This window comes from Chlamydotis macqueenii, chromosome 10 (genome assembly GCF_036417535.1).
Source record: "Chlamydotis macqueenii isolate bChlMac1 chromosome 10, bChlMac1.mat, whole genome shotgun sequence".
In the NCBI taxonomy this organism is placed as follows: Eukaryota; Metazoa; Chordata; class Aves; order Otidiformes; family Otididae; genus Chlamydotis; species Chlamydotis macqueenii.
The window spans coordinates 16,534,753-16,550,342 of NC_141565.1; the positions used below are offsets into that span (position 1 = coordinate 16,534,753).

General features: G+C 46.3%; 1 protein-coding gene across 20 annotated transcripts in view; it reads right to left on the minus strand.

The window, feature by feature from the left end:
• The window catches only part of MAGI1 (membrane associated guanylate kinase, WW and PDZ domain containing 1), a 341,064-nt gene extending 325,889 nt beyond the window's left edge, over positions 1 to 15,175 (minus strand). For 11 of the 20 annotated variants that reach the window (XM_086755360.1, XM_086755380.1, XM_086755364.1 and 8 more), the window contains exon 1: positions 14,761 to 15,174. In XM_086755360.1, the coding sequence (XP_086611486.1) occupies positions 14,761 to 15,040 (280 nt within the window). In that variant the 5' untranslated portion in view covers positions 15,041 to 15,174. Of the gene's footprint in view, positions 1 to 14,760 lie in introns of all 20 variants that reach the window. The other 9 variants (XM_086755374.1, XM_086755376.1, XM_086755375.1 and 6 more) reach the window with 2 other exon arrangements.
• Between the last annotated feature and the right edge of the window lie 415 nt (positions 15,176 to 15,590).

Genomic DNA, 15,590 nt, shown 5'->3' on the forward strand with positions numbered 1-15,590 from the left:
GCAAGCAAAGCCTCCCCAGCTGCTTTGCCCCACTCTTATAAGCGCTGTTGATCAGGTATCCGCACCAGTGTTCCCAATTTGCATTTTAAAGGTGTTTTCTCCTATATTTTGGTGCATTCTCCTGACCCAAGGTATTAAATAAACCAAATGCATTGAGGTTGCTTCCCTCTGTGTAAGTAACAAGGGGTTTTATTAGCACGTCTCCGGTGGAACATTAACTAATTCCAGCGTTTTGCTGGGAAGAGACCGCATTTCATCTGGATTGCAATCGGAGAGCAGGAAATAAAAAAGGTCTTCAGAGTAAATATGGTTCCATTATTAAATAAATGGGTTAATTATCAACCTACAGGAGCATGAAACTGTGGGAACACAACAGGAACCCAGTCCTCCCTGTGACGATGCTGGCTGTTGGACGAGCAGAAAGCAACTCAAATACATTGCAAGAGGAAAGGGACCAAAACCTTCGCTTTCTTACAAAAAGAAAGGAGTTGGTTTTGCAGTAAGTAGCTGCAGGGTATTTGGGCAGCACTGATTTTATCAGCCAGAGACGCAACGCCAGCAAGGCAGGTTTCATATCCATTAAAAAAATATTTTATGCCTGGTATCAGGGAGCTCTGCAGGGTTCAGAAATGGATCAGACATTTCTTCACAAAACAAGAACAGCCAAAGGCAGCATCTGATTTTCCACAAAAGGCAACAAAAAAAAAAAAAAAAAAAAAAAAAAAAAAAAAAAAAAAAAAAAAAAAAAACACAACACACCAAAGTGAATAAAGCCTCTGTGCTTCCAGGCATAAACTTCCTTCTGCCTGCAAGAGATCAGGACGCCCTCCCAGGGACCAGCTATTCCTACCAGTGGGTGCCAGTTTCTAACGCCATCTTCTAAACCAAGTTATATTAACCAGTCCTTGCCCCAGGAAAGCAACTGAGAGGACACCTCACCTGAATCCGCAGCGACACATCCTACACCGAAGAACACAGCATTGTTTTGGCACCAGGTTAATTTGCACAAGCACTCGTGAGAAGAAAAAACAAAGCCAGAACTCAGAAAATTTGTAACTGTTACTTTTTTAAGTACTGTTTTGGATAAAAACGCCACATTGTAACAAAATGTTACAAGGCAAGAAACGAATAGCTACAAAAAAAAAAAAAAAGTCAAAATATCACACTAGCACAAACCTGCCAGAAATGAAGGGATTATAGCAGATAAAAGAAAAACAATATTTCAAGAAAAGTGGGTAAAAATAGAAGTGCCAGGATATGATATGCCTTCAAGTTATAGAAAAAGCATCTGGATTGTCCTCAAATCCCCTCCTGACTGCTGTCTAACTCTGTAATCGTCCCTCTTGAGCAACAGGGCTGTCTCAAGCAGAGCAATGGGGCAACGCTGGCTTCTTTTCATCTGACGCCATCTGGGCCAAAGCACCTTCCAGTCAGAACGGGAACAGTTTGTGGCCTTGGTTTCTCAGACCCGGGGGAGCCCAAAGCCAACCTTCCGGCCGAGTCTGGAGGATGCCGGCAGACGCACACGCGACCCTTCGGCTCACGGCCCCGGGGAAGGAGCCCGCAGGGCCAGGAGGGCTTCAGCAGGGCCACCAAAAAGCAGCTTAATACGCTGCTGTGACTCACTCTAGGTGAAAGGAAGAGCACAGAAAGCCTCATCTCAGCCTGTTAAGGCTCCAGAAATAAAATTTCCACCTTATTTTCAGGCCCTGCCATTGACTGAGCATTGCTGAGGAAACCCACTCTTTGCACCCTCTTCTTTCACAAGCCCAGGCTCAGCAAGGCTCAGCAATACATCCCCATGGGGGTCACCTGAGTCACCTGAGAACAAGGATAACTTGAAATCTATTTTCTTTAAAAAAAATAATAATAAAAATCTTTTCAACTGAGCAATGTTTACTTTCACAGCAGTTACAGCCAACTGTACAGCTCTGCACCCGATACCTGCCCGCCTATGTCCTTCTGCTTAAGTGACAGCTACAGAGAAGGGGTCGAAAACATTTAAGCAAAAGATGTTTTGTCATTTTGTGAAGCGTTAACACTGCTCAAAGCTTTTAAAGGACATTACAACAACCTAGCTATGGATGCAGGCTTTCCAGCTTGAATTATGGATTTTGCAATGGTCTGCGCATCACTTCCGAAAAGCAAAGACCTTGGAGCATTCCACCTCTGCTCTCCTTGTTAGTCTGAACCCCAAAGTCTGAATCAGGGAGATACTTGACTCTTCATGTCTAAGCTAAGGCAGTGGAGGGAAAAAAAAAAATTCCCGTTCAATAGAAAGTCAAAGAAAACAAAAACCCGAGCAGCCGCATGTGAAAATTACATGAAGTCCAAAGCTGCTGAGTGTGAGCCTTAGGACAGAGAAACAGTCAGGCAAGTGCACAAATGCCTTCCACGTGTTCTGGATGGAAAGAAACTAATTTTTTTTTTTAAAGACCAACATGGAAACTGCTTTAAGCAATTTGTCATTTTCAATAGAGGTTCTGCAGCAAAGCAGGGATTTCGACAAGTTAAACAACTTCCTACCGGAGCGGCTGCATGCAATGACTTCTTAGAAAAGGAATATTTCTAATTTTGCCATGCAGGAAGACTTTGAAATGTCACTGCTGTTTGATTTGAGCAGTGAAGAGGAAACACAGAGGGAAGGGGAAAACAATGCAAATACCATTCTGTATTTTCTAACTTGGTTTCAGGCAGCTTGGAGAGCAGGTGCTGAGAAGTGTGAAAATTGCTTATTTACCTCCAAGAGGGGGAAACCTCAGGCATATTTTCTGTAAATGTTACAACTTAAAGCTCACCTGGATATTACAAGGCACAGATGTAAAACATCATCTGAAAGAGAGCTGAGTGTGAGACCATCTTTTTGCTAAATTTGAGCTAAAAACACTGATTTGATGGCAAAAAGTCCTCCAAACACGATCCACTGCAACGCATAATATTGCTAAGGTCTCTTCTACACCAGGGACTTTGAGGAAAAATAAATATGCCATAAATATTCCCTACTGTTTCTGCCACTGGTTCAAACAGCTATCAGCATTCTGCAGTGCTGCTGCTGTGGCCAACTCCACGAAAGGTCTGTCCTTTAGAGGCCTTGAGGAAGTTTTGTTGATCAGTTGGTGATGCTAATGGGAAGGCTTTGCTCAGCCCAGAGCAGACTCTGCCTGACACAGCCCAGAGGTTGCTGGGAAGATGCTTGATGTTTACAAAAATGGAACAACAGGAGCAGAACAGCAGCAAAAATCAGCTGCCTGTCTATTGTTTGTAAAATCTACCTCCATCTGCAATCATTACAGGAACAGAGGAATGCCAGTTTTTATTAAAATCTGCAAGACGGCTACAAAAAAGTTCCTAAATTTTTAAAGGAAAGTTTTTAATCTTCCTGGTGAGCACAACCCCCTCCGGACCTGGAGGGCAGGAGGTGCTGCAGGTGGCAGAAACTCTGTCAGAAAGGAACCAACAAATGACTGCATCCAGCACCTCCCGAAAAGGGCTTAGCCAGGCAGCTGATGCGCCCTTCCCTGCCAATTCAACTGCACCATGGAAAAATACTTGTACTCCCAGCCAGCAGCATGATCCCACCCGGGCAGCTACCGCTTCGGCAGACACCATGCCGAGTGAGAGCAGAATCCTGAAAATAGAAGTTAACTGTGACGAGCCAGCTTGGGAGCCAGGGCTTCCTTGCCGGCATCTTTGGAGGAGAGGAGGCAGCATCGGCACAGCGACGATCCACCCGCCCGCTCGCGGGACTCAAACCAGCGCAAAGCGCGACTCCAACCGCGGCACAGATGATCAGGCTGAGTTATGCACCAGCGACGCTAAATCAATTTGAAATAGATTTTGGTTCATCCGCAGCAAGCTTTTAACGTCAACGAGCTCTTCGGGATTGTGACAACTTGCCCGGCTTTTAGGCAAACGGCAATTTCCACACTGGTTTAGGCAAGCCTCAGCACCGATTAGAACATCTTTTACATGCAGACAGAAAAAGCCCTCTGCGAGGTGTTACGTTAGCACATGCTTAAATTTAAGCGCTCTCATTTTTACTGGGGTTTTTCCCATGTCTAGCAGATTCAGGAGATCCAAATTTACACTACACTAACTGCTTGCCACACTGCAATATGACCAAGAAATCTTATCCCAGACCAGAACTATGGAGAGGGAAAAAAAAAAAAAAAAAAAGAAGACTGTATTTAGCTCCTGGAAAACCTGATATGTGTGTATTTCCAGCATCAACTAATACAACTGGAAAACTGGCAACAGAAAACAAAAATAAATCAAAAAGCCACCTTGCATAGTCCCCGGCTCATCTCTTTCGCAGATAAAAAATTCAGCCTTTGACATGTGTGCCAAGCACACATTAAAAAAAACTACAGGGTATTTTCAACGGAAACACCATCACGGCAAACCTCCACCTGAGCAGGACAGCCCAGCGATGCAGAAGGGAGCTGCTCCAGCTCCTTTTATCCATTTCCTCTGTTTTAATGCAGATGTGGGGAGCAGCAGAGCCCCACAGCACAGCAACGGGGAGCTGAGATTTGGGGGTTCACAACCTTGCTGTGAGCATCCCGACCGAGTCATGCAGCCTTTGTGCTTGGGGTCTTTTTAGTCCTCACTCTCCTTCTCTGGCAAAGCATCCGGGCAGGGACAACTCTCCAGGGTTCATGCCCTGCCTGGCACAAGAGGGCCCCAAACTTCACCAGGCTTGAAAGATTGCCAGTGCATCCAAGTATTCACCACTTCTCCCACCGTCATAAAGGAATGACCTTTGGTTAAAGAGTAACTTCCAACCTGCCTCTGGAATGAGGGAGCTAAATGCCACTTTATTGCCCTTAAAATGCCAGAGACCTGTGCGCATGGTGAAACTGGGCACCTTTCCAAGGTAAGGTTTATAGGTGTGCTCTGGTTTTCCTTCCCGCGCTCTCGAGATGACTCATAGGGACCAGACAAAGGTCGAGAGAGCAGCTGGTCAGGAAAAGGGAACCTGGCTCTTCTTCAGCAGCCTGCTGAGAAAGCAAGAGAGGTCTCTCCAACGAGCCGCCTCTCAAAACCAATGTGTTCCTGCAGATGATTTACAGGACAAGTATTGCTGAAACGGTTTCACCACGGGAACAACACAGAAGCAAATTTATATGTTTTTACAGGATCAGAGGCCGCCCATGCACCTCATGGTGAGGTAACGCGCATGGGAACCCTTCTCAGCCATAGTGGTGGTGGTTTCATACTCTTCAGCTTTCAAACAGCTGTGCCAACAGCAAATTTTGCCACTTATGGCAAAATCCATGGCATTGGCTGTTTAACAGCCTGAGCTGCTGGAGTCCTGGGATTGGTTTCCACTAAAAAAGAAACAAGAAGAGGAGATTCTGGAACTCTTCACTGAAGCGACACTTGACAATATGAATGCTAAAACACAAAAATCATATATATATCCATATATACACACTGTCACATGTTCTAAGAGCCTCACACAATAATTCAAACTATTTTGATAGGTGATACACAATATTTTCACAAGCTCCTCCTCTTAGGCTGGGTACAGATATAAAACTTTCCCCTATACATAACCTCTCCCAGCAGCCAACCCTTGGACCAGCACAGCACCAGCACCCTCAACGCCTCATCTGGATTTTGCCCACAGCAGCTCCACGCCTCCCGCAGAAACCCAGAGACAGACAGAGACAATTACTGGGGTTTAATTGCCTCACTCCACGTGTAGTAAACGAAACTTCCTGCCACATGAAGGATTTACACAGACTATAGTTAAGTCCAGAGAAAAATACCTGCATGTGAAATTAGGTCAGCAATCTCAGCCCATCCATACATCTTCATTTAAAAAAAAAAATAAAGAAGAAAAAGAAAATGGGGTAATACAGCTACAGTAAATGTAAAAAAACTATTTGTCAGCTCAGATCTCCATTTGGAAACAGTCTGATTAATAACAGCAGATGGTGGGTGACAGGGAGGACTCCACAGCGCACACAGACCATATAAAAGTTGACAAAACACTACGTACCACTGCTGAGCAACAGTAAGTTTGATATTTGCACATAAGACAAATAAACAAAATTTGCTAGGGTATGGGCAGGAGACAACCTAACAACAACAAAAAAGCCATCCTCTCCCAATAAACAAACAACTTACCGACTTTCTTCAAAAACAACTGAATCTGTGATCCTCAGAGTGCCCCAGCAGAGCCTCGGGACGAGCTGATGCAGATGGGCTTCTGCTGTTCCTCCCCACCACAATCAGCACAGATTGAGAAGATATTCTATATCAGACACTTCAATTGTTTAAGGAAAAAAGTGCACCAGGGAAAAGAGAAGGACATGACTCTTTGTTTTGCATCAGACCAACCCCTCTTTTGCCATGAGGACAGGGAGAGAATAAAGTCTAGGCTGGACTAGTGGTTGCCAAAGCCCCACCGTGCATCCCGTCCCGCAGCGTCTTCCCCGAACACCAGCACTGCAGAGGGGAGACGCAGCTGGGAGACGATGATGTCCCCAAACCCAGCCAAACCATGGACTTCTCCTCCCCTGGCTCACTGGGGATCAGCCACCCCAGGGCTGCGCTGTGCCACGCGTCGCACGGGGGAGCTGCGCAGGCTGTCCTCCAGCAACGGCCTGGAGGACCACGAGTTATTTTAAGCACCACATCCTAACAGGATGTCCAACAGCAAAGTTGCATCCTATATTATACATCGATGGAGGCATTTTGGGTTCCCAGAACAGGAAGATCACTCTGCTGTCAGCTGGAAAGACAGCCACACTCCTGGCTGGTCCTGCAGAAAGTGCTCAGCTTCTGCTTTTAGAGACATTCTCAGCATCAATAACAAATCCAGCAGTGAACAAGGAAATCTTGCCTCAACCTGATGCTTTTGGTACCCTTCACATATCTCCTGTTGCCAGTCTCTCTCCCTCTCTCCTCCAGCCATTCCTGGCTTCCAGCAAGGCTCTGGTGAATTGTTCCTCTGCAGGTCCAAGCCCCAGGAGCATCCTCCTGTATCCCTGCCACTTAAACTGGGAGTTCTACACACACCTTTGGGAAAGGAGGAGGAGAGGCATGTTCCTTGCTATTTACTTTGCAGCCCAGGTTCTCACCTGCCCATTTCAGCCCGTTTAGGAGGTAACTTTCCCCCCTCCCTCTCTCTTATGCATCCAAAAAAAATCCAAGAGATCTGCGTCTGTCATCAGTTTGGACTAACATCCACTGAGTGCAGGATCTGCACCACTGGAATAAGAGCAGCTGAACATCAAAGTTTTATTTTTTTGAAAGCACACAATATCTGCACAGCTTTGTTTGTTTTGAGGGAGTGGCTGGATTTTAGGCAGCTTCTTTTTCAAAGGCTTTTTGTTAATAACTAAATTAAAAGCCCGGAGTTGAGGTTTTCCCCTTAAAAAACAAGCCACTGTGATTAAGGATACGAAGAAAGAAAAGTCAGTCTCTTCCCAACCTAATTGTACTGAGGCACTGACTTCGGGGCTCCAAAATTACAGATGTATAATCCAAGACAATTAACTCTTTAGTCAAGGATTAGCAAACCATGCAAATCTGATTCCTTATTCAAATGCCTCCCAATTGTAAGAGCATCTGTTCCACTTTGCAAGCCATCCCAAAGGCTTTGTTTGTTTTTTTTTTTTTTTTTCCTGTTCCATTACGAAGACAGGGCACTTTGCATTATTTTCACACTGTGTAATGAGCACTATTGTTCAGTCTAATAGCAGTCAGTCAATTAAATCCAATAAATATTTTTACCTTATTTTTCTTTTAAGTTACGATACAAGCCCTCTCAAATATAAAACCAGGAACTTTCTTAGTCAAAAGCCAAGTCTGTAAAAATGTAACCCAAAACGTCACGACCTGAAGAAAAAACTATTTTGTTTCTGCAAGGTCTACTGGGGCAGTTAAAAAAAAATAAAAACAATTTATACAGGTTTAAATAATATTACCAACACAAAACAGTTCAGCACAAATGATGCCAAAGTCAGGACTGAGGACTAGAAGAGAGAGCGGTGCCATCATTCCAGCCCATAGCGGCAGAATAGCTCTGGAAACCATTTAAAATGTCACAGGAGGGAGGATGGATGGAGTGCTTGGCCTTTGGAAACTGAAGGGTGGATCTCAACAAAAATGTCCCAGCTACCCTGAGCCATGCTGCTCCTGCAAGGCCAAGAAGGATGCTGGCCCACCTATTTGGTCTAGAAGGAAACGTAAAAAAGAAAAATAAAGGAAAAAAAAAATAATAATAAATCCGTATCTGCCAACAAAGCAACAAATGGAAAAGCTGCCAAGCTGCTCTGGAAACAGGCAGCCACATCTCTCTATCAGATCAGCAGAAAACAAACTCTGGCTGATAGCCCAGGCTATCGGTTTGTTTCCCAACACCAGATCCTTGCAGAGAACCTCAAACTCAAACCATCAAACGCAGTGAACATGTGGATCTCTATGGGCTGCCAGCTCCGCTGGGACCTGGAGCCTCACCTGTCAAACCGCCACAGGAGCAAAGCCAAAGGGAGTCGGGCGAGACCGAAACGTAAAGTGAGAAAACAAGACATCAAGTGTCAAGAGAGACAGAGAAAATGATGATAGCGGTGAAAATTATGTTTCTGCAGGAGCTGGTCTTGCAGGCTCAGCAGCGCTGTCACTCCGCACCGAAAAGCTGCTGTTTGCTGCTGTTTTCTCTGTCCCGCAAGCGATGCCTCCGGTGACAGAAGCAGATAAGATCCTCACAGATCACAGGGGGACGACCCATCCCTGCGCCTTTGGTGCAAAAAGGTCACTTAATACTTGGTTTCTAAAAGGCAAAAATAAAATGTTTCCACAGCTGAGCTGAGGGGGAAAAAAAAAAAAAAAAAAAAAAACAAACCTCTACAGAAATACAGACCAGGAGGATCCTGTATTTTGCTGCTTGGGAGTTGGGATGTGGAGCTGGAAGGAGCTCAGATGGGATGGAGGGGTCTGGGTACCAGCCCTCCAAGTACCACCAATTGCTCACGGTAAGGATCCCTGCCTTCAGCTGACGTTTTGCCTCAAACTCTTCATAGTCCTCCTACAAGTTCATGGCACTTGCTCATACAGGACCAGTACTCCACACCTTTCACCAAGAAATTTAAGTCACCGGCAGCACTCAAAGATCAAAACTCGTACGCCTTGATTTACGAGTTCCAGTCAAAGTCAGAGGAAATGTGAAAAAAAAAAAACAAAAACCAAACACCTGAAATAACTGGCCAGGATAGCTTGTGTCTGGACTAAAGAAAGGGAATGTTAATAACAAGCTTGGTCAATTATTTTTAAAAAAACCTCAGAGGTTCCAAGGATCCTTGCCCACAGCTCAGACCTTGCTAATGCAATAGAAAAAGCCCCTTAGGCAGCAGCATCTTCTCTGTTTCCACCTCACCTTCAAAATGAGGGAAGCTGAAATCTAATGAATGAGGGACCTGTTGGCCCAAACCATCACTTCTTCACAGACACAAAAGCGCAACTCAGAAAATCTTTTACATCTTCACGTAGCTGCCCTTGGGCAGATGTTTTCCCTCTGCACGCATACGCTGTCAAAGGTGCAGGGACATTTCTCGGGCGTCACAGGAAGTCAGAGGAGATCCATGAACAACCGCAGCCTGAACCGGAGAAAAATGACAATCCCAAACACAGGAACGCAATGAACTATTGATGGTTTGACTTCCAAACCTCTTAAAAGAAGTTCTCAAATTTCTAACAAGTTACATGGAAGGTGAATCTTAAATCTCACAACAGCAGGTCAGTAACTCACTCATGCAGGAGCTGTAATCCGTTCTAAAAAAAAAAAAAAAAAAAAACAAAAACACAACCGAAACAACATGCAGGATGGTGTTAACATCTTATTTTGCAATGATGTCGAATGACTGCTCATAATTAGACTATAATTGTGATTTAATTGCTCTGCGATCTGACTGGCCATAAATAGGGAGCCTGGAGTCCCATCTCAATGAGCAGAAAAGATTAACCTTGTTCTGAAAAACATAATCCCATTTCACACCATTAAAAGGATCATCTTAATTCCTGAAAACTTCTATAAGCGCAAAGATGTGGCACTGAGGCTCTAACGCCCATCTCTGGAGAGGATGGATGGTTGGTTTGCCACAAGCAGGATCAGCTTCTCCATCCTGACAAGTACTGCACTGTAAATTCAGGCACAGCGAAGATAAAATACTGCCATCAGGAAGAACTTAATACACAGACACAGACATTTCACAACTACTACATGCAGTACTACTGTAAAGAAAGAAGATCACTCATTTGTAGCAAAAAAATACCAGAAGCGATGCAAAAAAGAGATCCTGCCTGTTTTAATTTTACATTTCAGCAGTGACTAGCCCTGCACCATGCTCATGCCAGCGGGTCAGCATTGGAAACAGGCCTTATAAATCTAAAATGCGTGAACATCTCCTGGGTTTTTGGATGGCAAACCTTTCACTCCACTTCAAATCCACTTGGGTCCTAAAAGAATTTGGGTCAAATGGAAAAACGCCTTACAGAACTCACCAGGCAAGTGACTGGCACTCAGCTGCACAAAGACTAAAGGAAAACACTTTGTGGATCTCATGCGTGACACTGCAGAAGGAAACTCCTGGGAACAGCAAGAGCTCTCTGAACAGCTCTTCCCTTCGCTGGCCCAAGGGAGGCAGCTGCCTGCACACGAAACCGAACACAAGCTCTGCTACATCTCAGGGCGGCACGCGTGCAGCCGCGCTCACTGACGGTCTCTGCGATGCCAGGCACCGGCTTAACCCACTTGGCGTGGGATGGCCAGTGTCACCCACCAATAGAGTGACATGCTGCTTCCAGCACCTGCTAAACCACTGAATACATAAAAATTTAAGGATGCATGAACTTTTCTTTTTTTTAATGTTTTACAAAAAAAAAATAATTAAAAAAAAAAATCAAAGACAGCAATTCTTTCACAAGCTCTCTCAAGAAAATAAAAAGGAAAAGGTCGAAATACCAGCTCATGCAAACTTTTTGAAAGAAGCTGGTTTCCTTCAGGCCAGTACATCTAACCGATTTCAACATTTCATGATCGCCTCATATAGCAAATGCCAGCCTGACATTGAGACGTTGAGTCACTGTGCCGTACTTCAGAATTTATCTTAGGGTCAAGTTAATGTTTGAAAAGAAACAAACGCAGCTGATAGCACTGGGTAAACAGTGACCGTTTCTGTTTGGGATCACGTCTGCTCCGGTTTGCCCTGTGTAGGGCTAAAAGAAAAAAAAAAACCAAAACCCCAAATAAAACCCACCCCACAACTCCTCCTTACTGTGAGATCATCCCAGCTGCAAAGCACTAGGAGAATTATTTATTAATTGTATCAACTGATCTCAACACCTCCCAGTTTCAAAGCAATTGGTCATTTAGAGCTTGGGATCCTGAGACTTTTTAGGGAAGCAAAGCATTGAACTGAGAACTAAAAAAAAAATAAAAAAAAAAAATCTAAAAATAAGTGTACAAACATATTAACTTTGACAGTTTCCCATACCAAGCATCTGGCTTGGGATGACTTGGCACAGGCCGTCTAACCAAGGGGCAAAAAAAAGTAAAAGGCTGCAATCTGAATCTCTCTGAATGTGCCCATCTCTCACCAAGAAAGAAAGAAAACCCAGATACCTCACCTTAAATAAAACACAGCCAGTTTTTATAGATGCAGCCTTACATTTTACCTTGTGAAGAACGACACGATAAACTTCTGTTTTGTTGTGCCGGACTCTGTTAATTGAGATACATAAGACAAAACAGTGTGCCCAATTTTAATATTGGTTTATCCAACTGAGCTATTTTGAAAAACATGAAGTTTATTCAAGAAAGCGACAATATTCACAATACAGCCGGGAAATCGTTGTGTTAAGGCAATGCCAGCTTTACACACGAATACATGACCATTGCTCCTACAATTCAATCTATTAATTCCATACTCTCAGACCAAGGAATAATAAAAATGCATTTATTAACTCCACAGGAGTTAATTGCCAATTTTGTCAGAATTTAGGCACAGATGTAAGATGGAAACAGTCAGTCATAAAAGCACTACATGTTAACTGAGGTTTTTTTCACACATTTGACAGTTCTGAAAGTTACTAAGACACATGGCAGCAGATTCTTCCTCTCTCTCCCCAACAACCAGGCAGCTATAGCGGTATATTTTTTTTTTCTCAAACGTAATAACAAAAAAAGGGTGCATACAGGGAAAAGAAAGATAAAACTTCATTAAAGTTCTTTAGCTTTCCTCACTCTTTCTCACAGGGCAAGCGAAGGACCACAAAATCCCAAATGAGCAGTATTACATACTATTATTCCAATTAAACAACTCCATACAGGTTCCCCCTTTTTGTACTTCGTGGGAACCTGTTCAAACTAATGACTCACAAAAGCAAAAAAAAAAATATTGCACATGGACCTGTAAGTCTATAAACCCTAGTTTAACGACAAAGCCTGCGCATAGCCAATTCCACCTACGTTTCACATCCCGGTCCCTTGTCTTCCACTAAGCGCAAGGTCAGAACAGTGATTTTCTCTGTTCATGCTTGCAGATGACTGACTTATTTATAGTAAATTTCCTGTTTTTCCAGCCTTGTTAATGTCATACAAAAGAGACAAGGCAATAAAACGTATATGTTTCCAGGCTAATATTGCCCTAGCACTTCAGCACCAGTTGATTAGGCACGAAGCACTGGGGAGAGGAGGAGAATCACAGTTAAAAATGTGTTTACAGTCTCATCGTCACACTCCTTCGCTGTCTGCTCTAGTGCCACACACCTCCTGTTGAATGACAGTTGCCATCCCCATAAGGAGATTTTTAATCAACACTGAAGTAATGCATTTTAATTAAAGCACTCTCCTTTTCTACACTTACGAACCTGATCCACGAGGGAGTTCCCTGCTCTGCGCAGAACAGCGCGCAGATGCCAGGCTGTCACTGGCAGGCACAGGGAACTGCTTTCCAGACCACAAAAATATTTAAGGGTTTTAAATATATGTTTCTATCCTACGTTCCTGTCCAGTAAAGCATTAACAAAAAAAAAAAGGAAGAAAAAAAAAAAAAAAAGAAATATAGGAAAAAAGGGAAACTACAATCCCACAGTAACCAGGAGCTTGGTTCTCCCCTCTGGATGAGGATGGGCCAAGGTTCAAGTGCCTGCCCTGACTCCACGCAAGGTTTTGAACCCTTTTTTCCCCACAAGCTCCAGGTAAACCCAACCAAAATGCTAAAACTCAGCTCTCTGCCCCTTATTTAGGCCATCCTGGAGCTGAGACACACTTAGCACATTTCTAGTATATTCCCATGACATGTTTCTATTTAGACTAACTACTGTTTCCAAAACAACAAAAAGTTTCATCACAAATTGTTGCTTTGGGAAGGGGCTTTTGTTTTGTTTTGGGTTTTTTGTTTGTTTTCTTTTTATACACCTTCCTCCATCCACCAACACTGATCATATTGCAACATCAGAAGCTGTATTTTAACACTTCTGCTAAAACAATCAGAATGCAAAAAAAAAAAAAAAAAAAAGAACCACATCACCCTCTGCCCAGTTTCCTCATACTTTTCTCCATTCTTTTCTCCCTCTCCCGCCTGGGCAGGGAAACCAGCAGGCTTGGTTTCTCTCTCTGCTTCCCAGCAAAGCCGAGAAAATGCAGAAGGGAAAACACACAGAAAACTGGTTTTGTTGGGAGTTCACCACTGTTTGCTGGAATATTTCTACTGACGCTTGGAAATGACTAAGAAGCAGCCGTGCTGCGGTCCGTCAGCTGCGGGGCAGTTTTGAGCTGCCACTGCCCCAGGAAGGGGAGCAGGTGGTGGAGGGGGATCCTCAGCCCCTCTCCGTCACCCCATTGCCACAATCGGCTACGGCATGGGAGGTCTGAAGGACGGCCATGAAACAAGCACCTGCAGCCCTTCGGTTCAGTCAGTAAGGCTAGGGACATGACTTCAGGTGATGGCCCTGCCACTTGGCCAAAATTTTTGTCTGCAGCGACCAGTTGGCTTGACCCAACTGCAGAGAAAAAAAAAAAAAAAAAACACCAAGAAAAACCCTCTCGCACCACCAGACCCCAACTTTGGGATTTAGACATGTCTGGATGACAAATAAACTTTCCCCTAAGGAATCTCTCGGGCGATCCGAAGAAAATTTCCCTTCCTCCCTCTGCCCCATCGCGCCCATCGCCAGGTATCCGGCCGCAGTCCCGCTCGCCCCACCAACCTCGGAGCGGCTCGGCAGCGCTCACAGCTCCCCGGCGCTAAATCCCAGTCCTACCCTGGAAATTACGAGCCCATTAACCAGCCCTGTTACGCTAACCTGTTGAGCGACTGTTGCGTGTACATGGATGTGAAGTGGTTTTTATTTTTTTCTTTTTTTTTTTAATAATCTCGCATGGGAGGATTTTTCCCATCCTTTTCCCCAGGGGAATGCCTGTGCATTCAGAGCTGGGAGCATGGATGCACCCTCCATACCTAAGGCATTAAAAAAAAAAAAAAAAAAAAAGCAAGGGGAATTGAGCTGGCAGGAGGGTCCCAGCTCGTCCCTCCGCAGCCGGCAATCACACACTCGCACTTTTTGAACAAGACTCCAGTCGCCACCCAGCAGCGCGGCTGCTCCAAAGGATGCTGGGCTGCTGGAGGAGGGGATCTCTCCCACATCCCACCAGCTGCGGGGGGCTGCCCTCGCCCACCTCCCCCCGTGGGCAGCGCGGAGCGGGGTGTCGTCCCCCCCCCCCCCCCCCCCCCCCGCCCCCGCTCGCACCTTGTCGGACGGCTTTCACCACGACGGGCTCCTTGCAGCTCCGGATCACTTCCAGCACATCGTAGCGGGGCAGCCCCGAAACGCGGACCCCCTGCACCTCCAGCAGCAGCTCCCCTTCGCTCAGCCCCGCCTCGCCGTCCCCCGCCACCACCGCGCCCGCGTAAGGGAACTCGCCGTGCTCCGCGCCGCCGAGCAGGACGGAGCCCAGCTGCCCGCGGGGGAGCGAGCACTGCCGCACCCGGCTGGCCCAGTGGTTCTTCTTCTGGACGACCCGCGACATGGCGCTGCGCGGCCCTCCGCGCCCGCGGGAGCGCGCTCAGCAGGTGCGCAGGGGCTGCCGACCGGCTGCCTCATAGACCGCGCCGACGCCGCCGGCTCCTCAAGCCGGCGCCGCGGGCGGCCCGCATGGCTCCGCGCCCGCGGAGGGAGAGCGGGCGGGTGCGCGCCTCCCGCCCTCTCTCTCCCGCGTTAGTTTAAAAAAAAAAATTAAAAAGGAGGGAGTTAAAAAAAGCAAATCCGGCTGTTCCTCGCCCTCCCGCGCGGCTGGTGTCGGTTTTGCCGCCCCTCTCCGCGGGCGCGGCGCGGGGCGCGGGGGCGGCGCGCGGCGCCTTTAAGGCGCCACAAAGCCCCGTTTGTTGCGTGTGTTTCCCCCCACGGGCCCGTCCCGCTCCCCTCCGCCGTGCTCCGCGCCGCCCGCGCAGGCGCCCTGGCACGGCCCCGCCCCGCCCCGCCCCCGCCCCCGCCCCGGCCCCTCCGCCCCCCCCCCCCTCCCCTCAGCGCCCGGGCTGCGAGGGGTCCCGCTCCCACCGGCGAGTTTTGCGGAGGGAGAA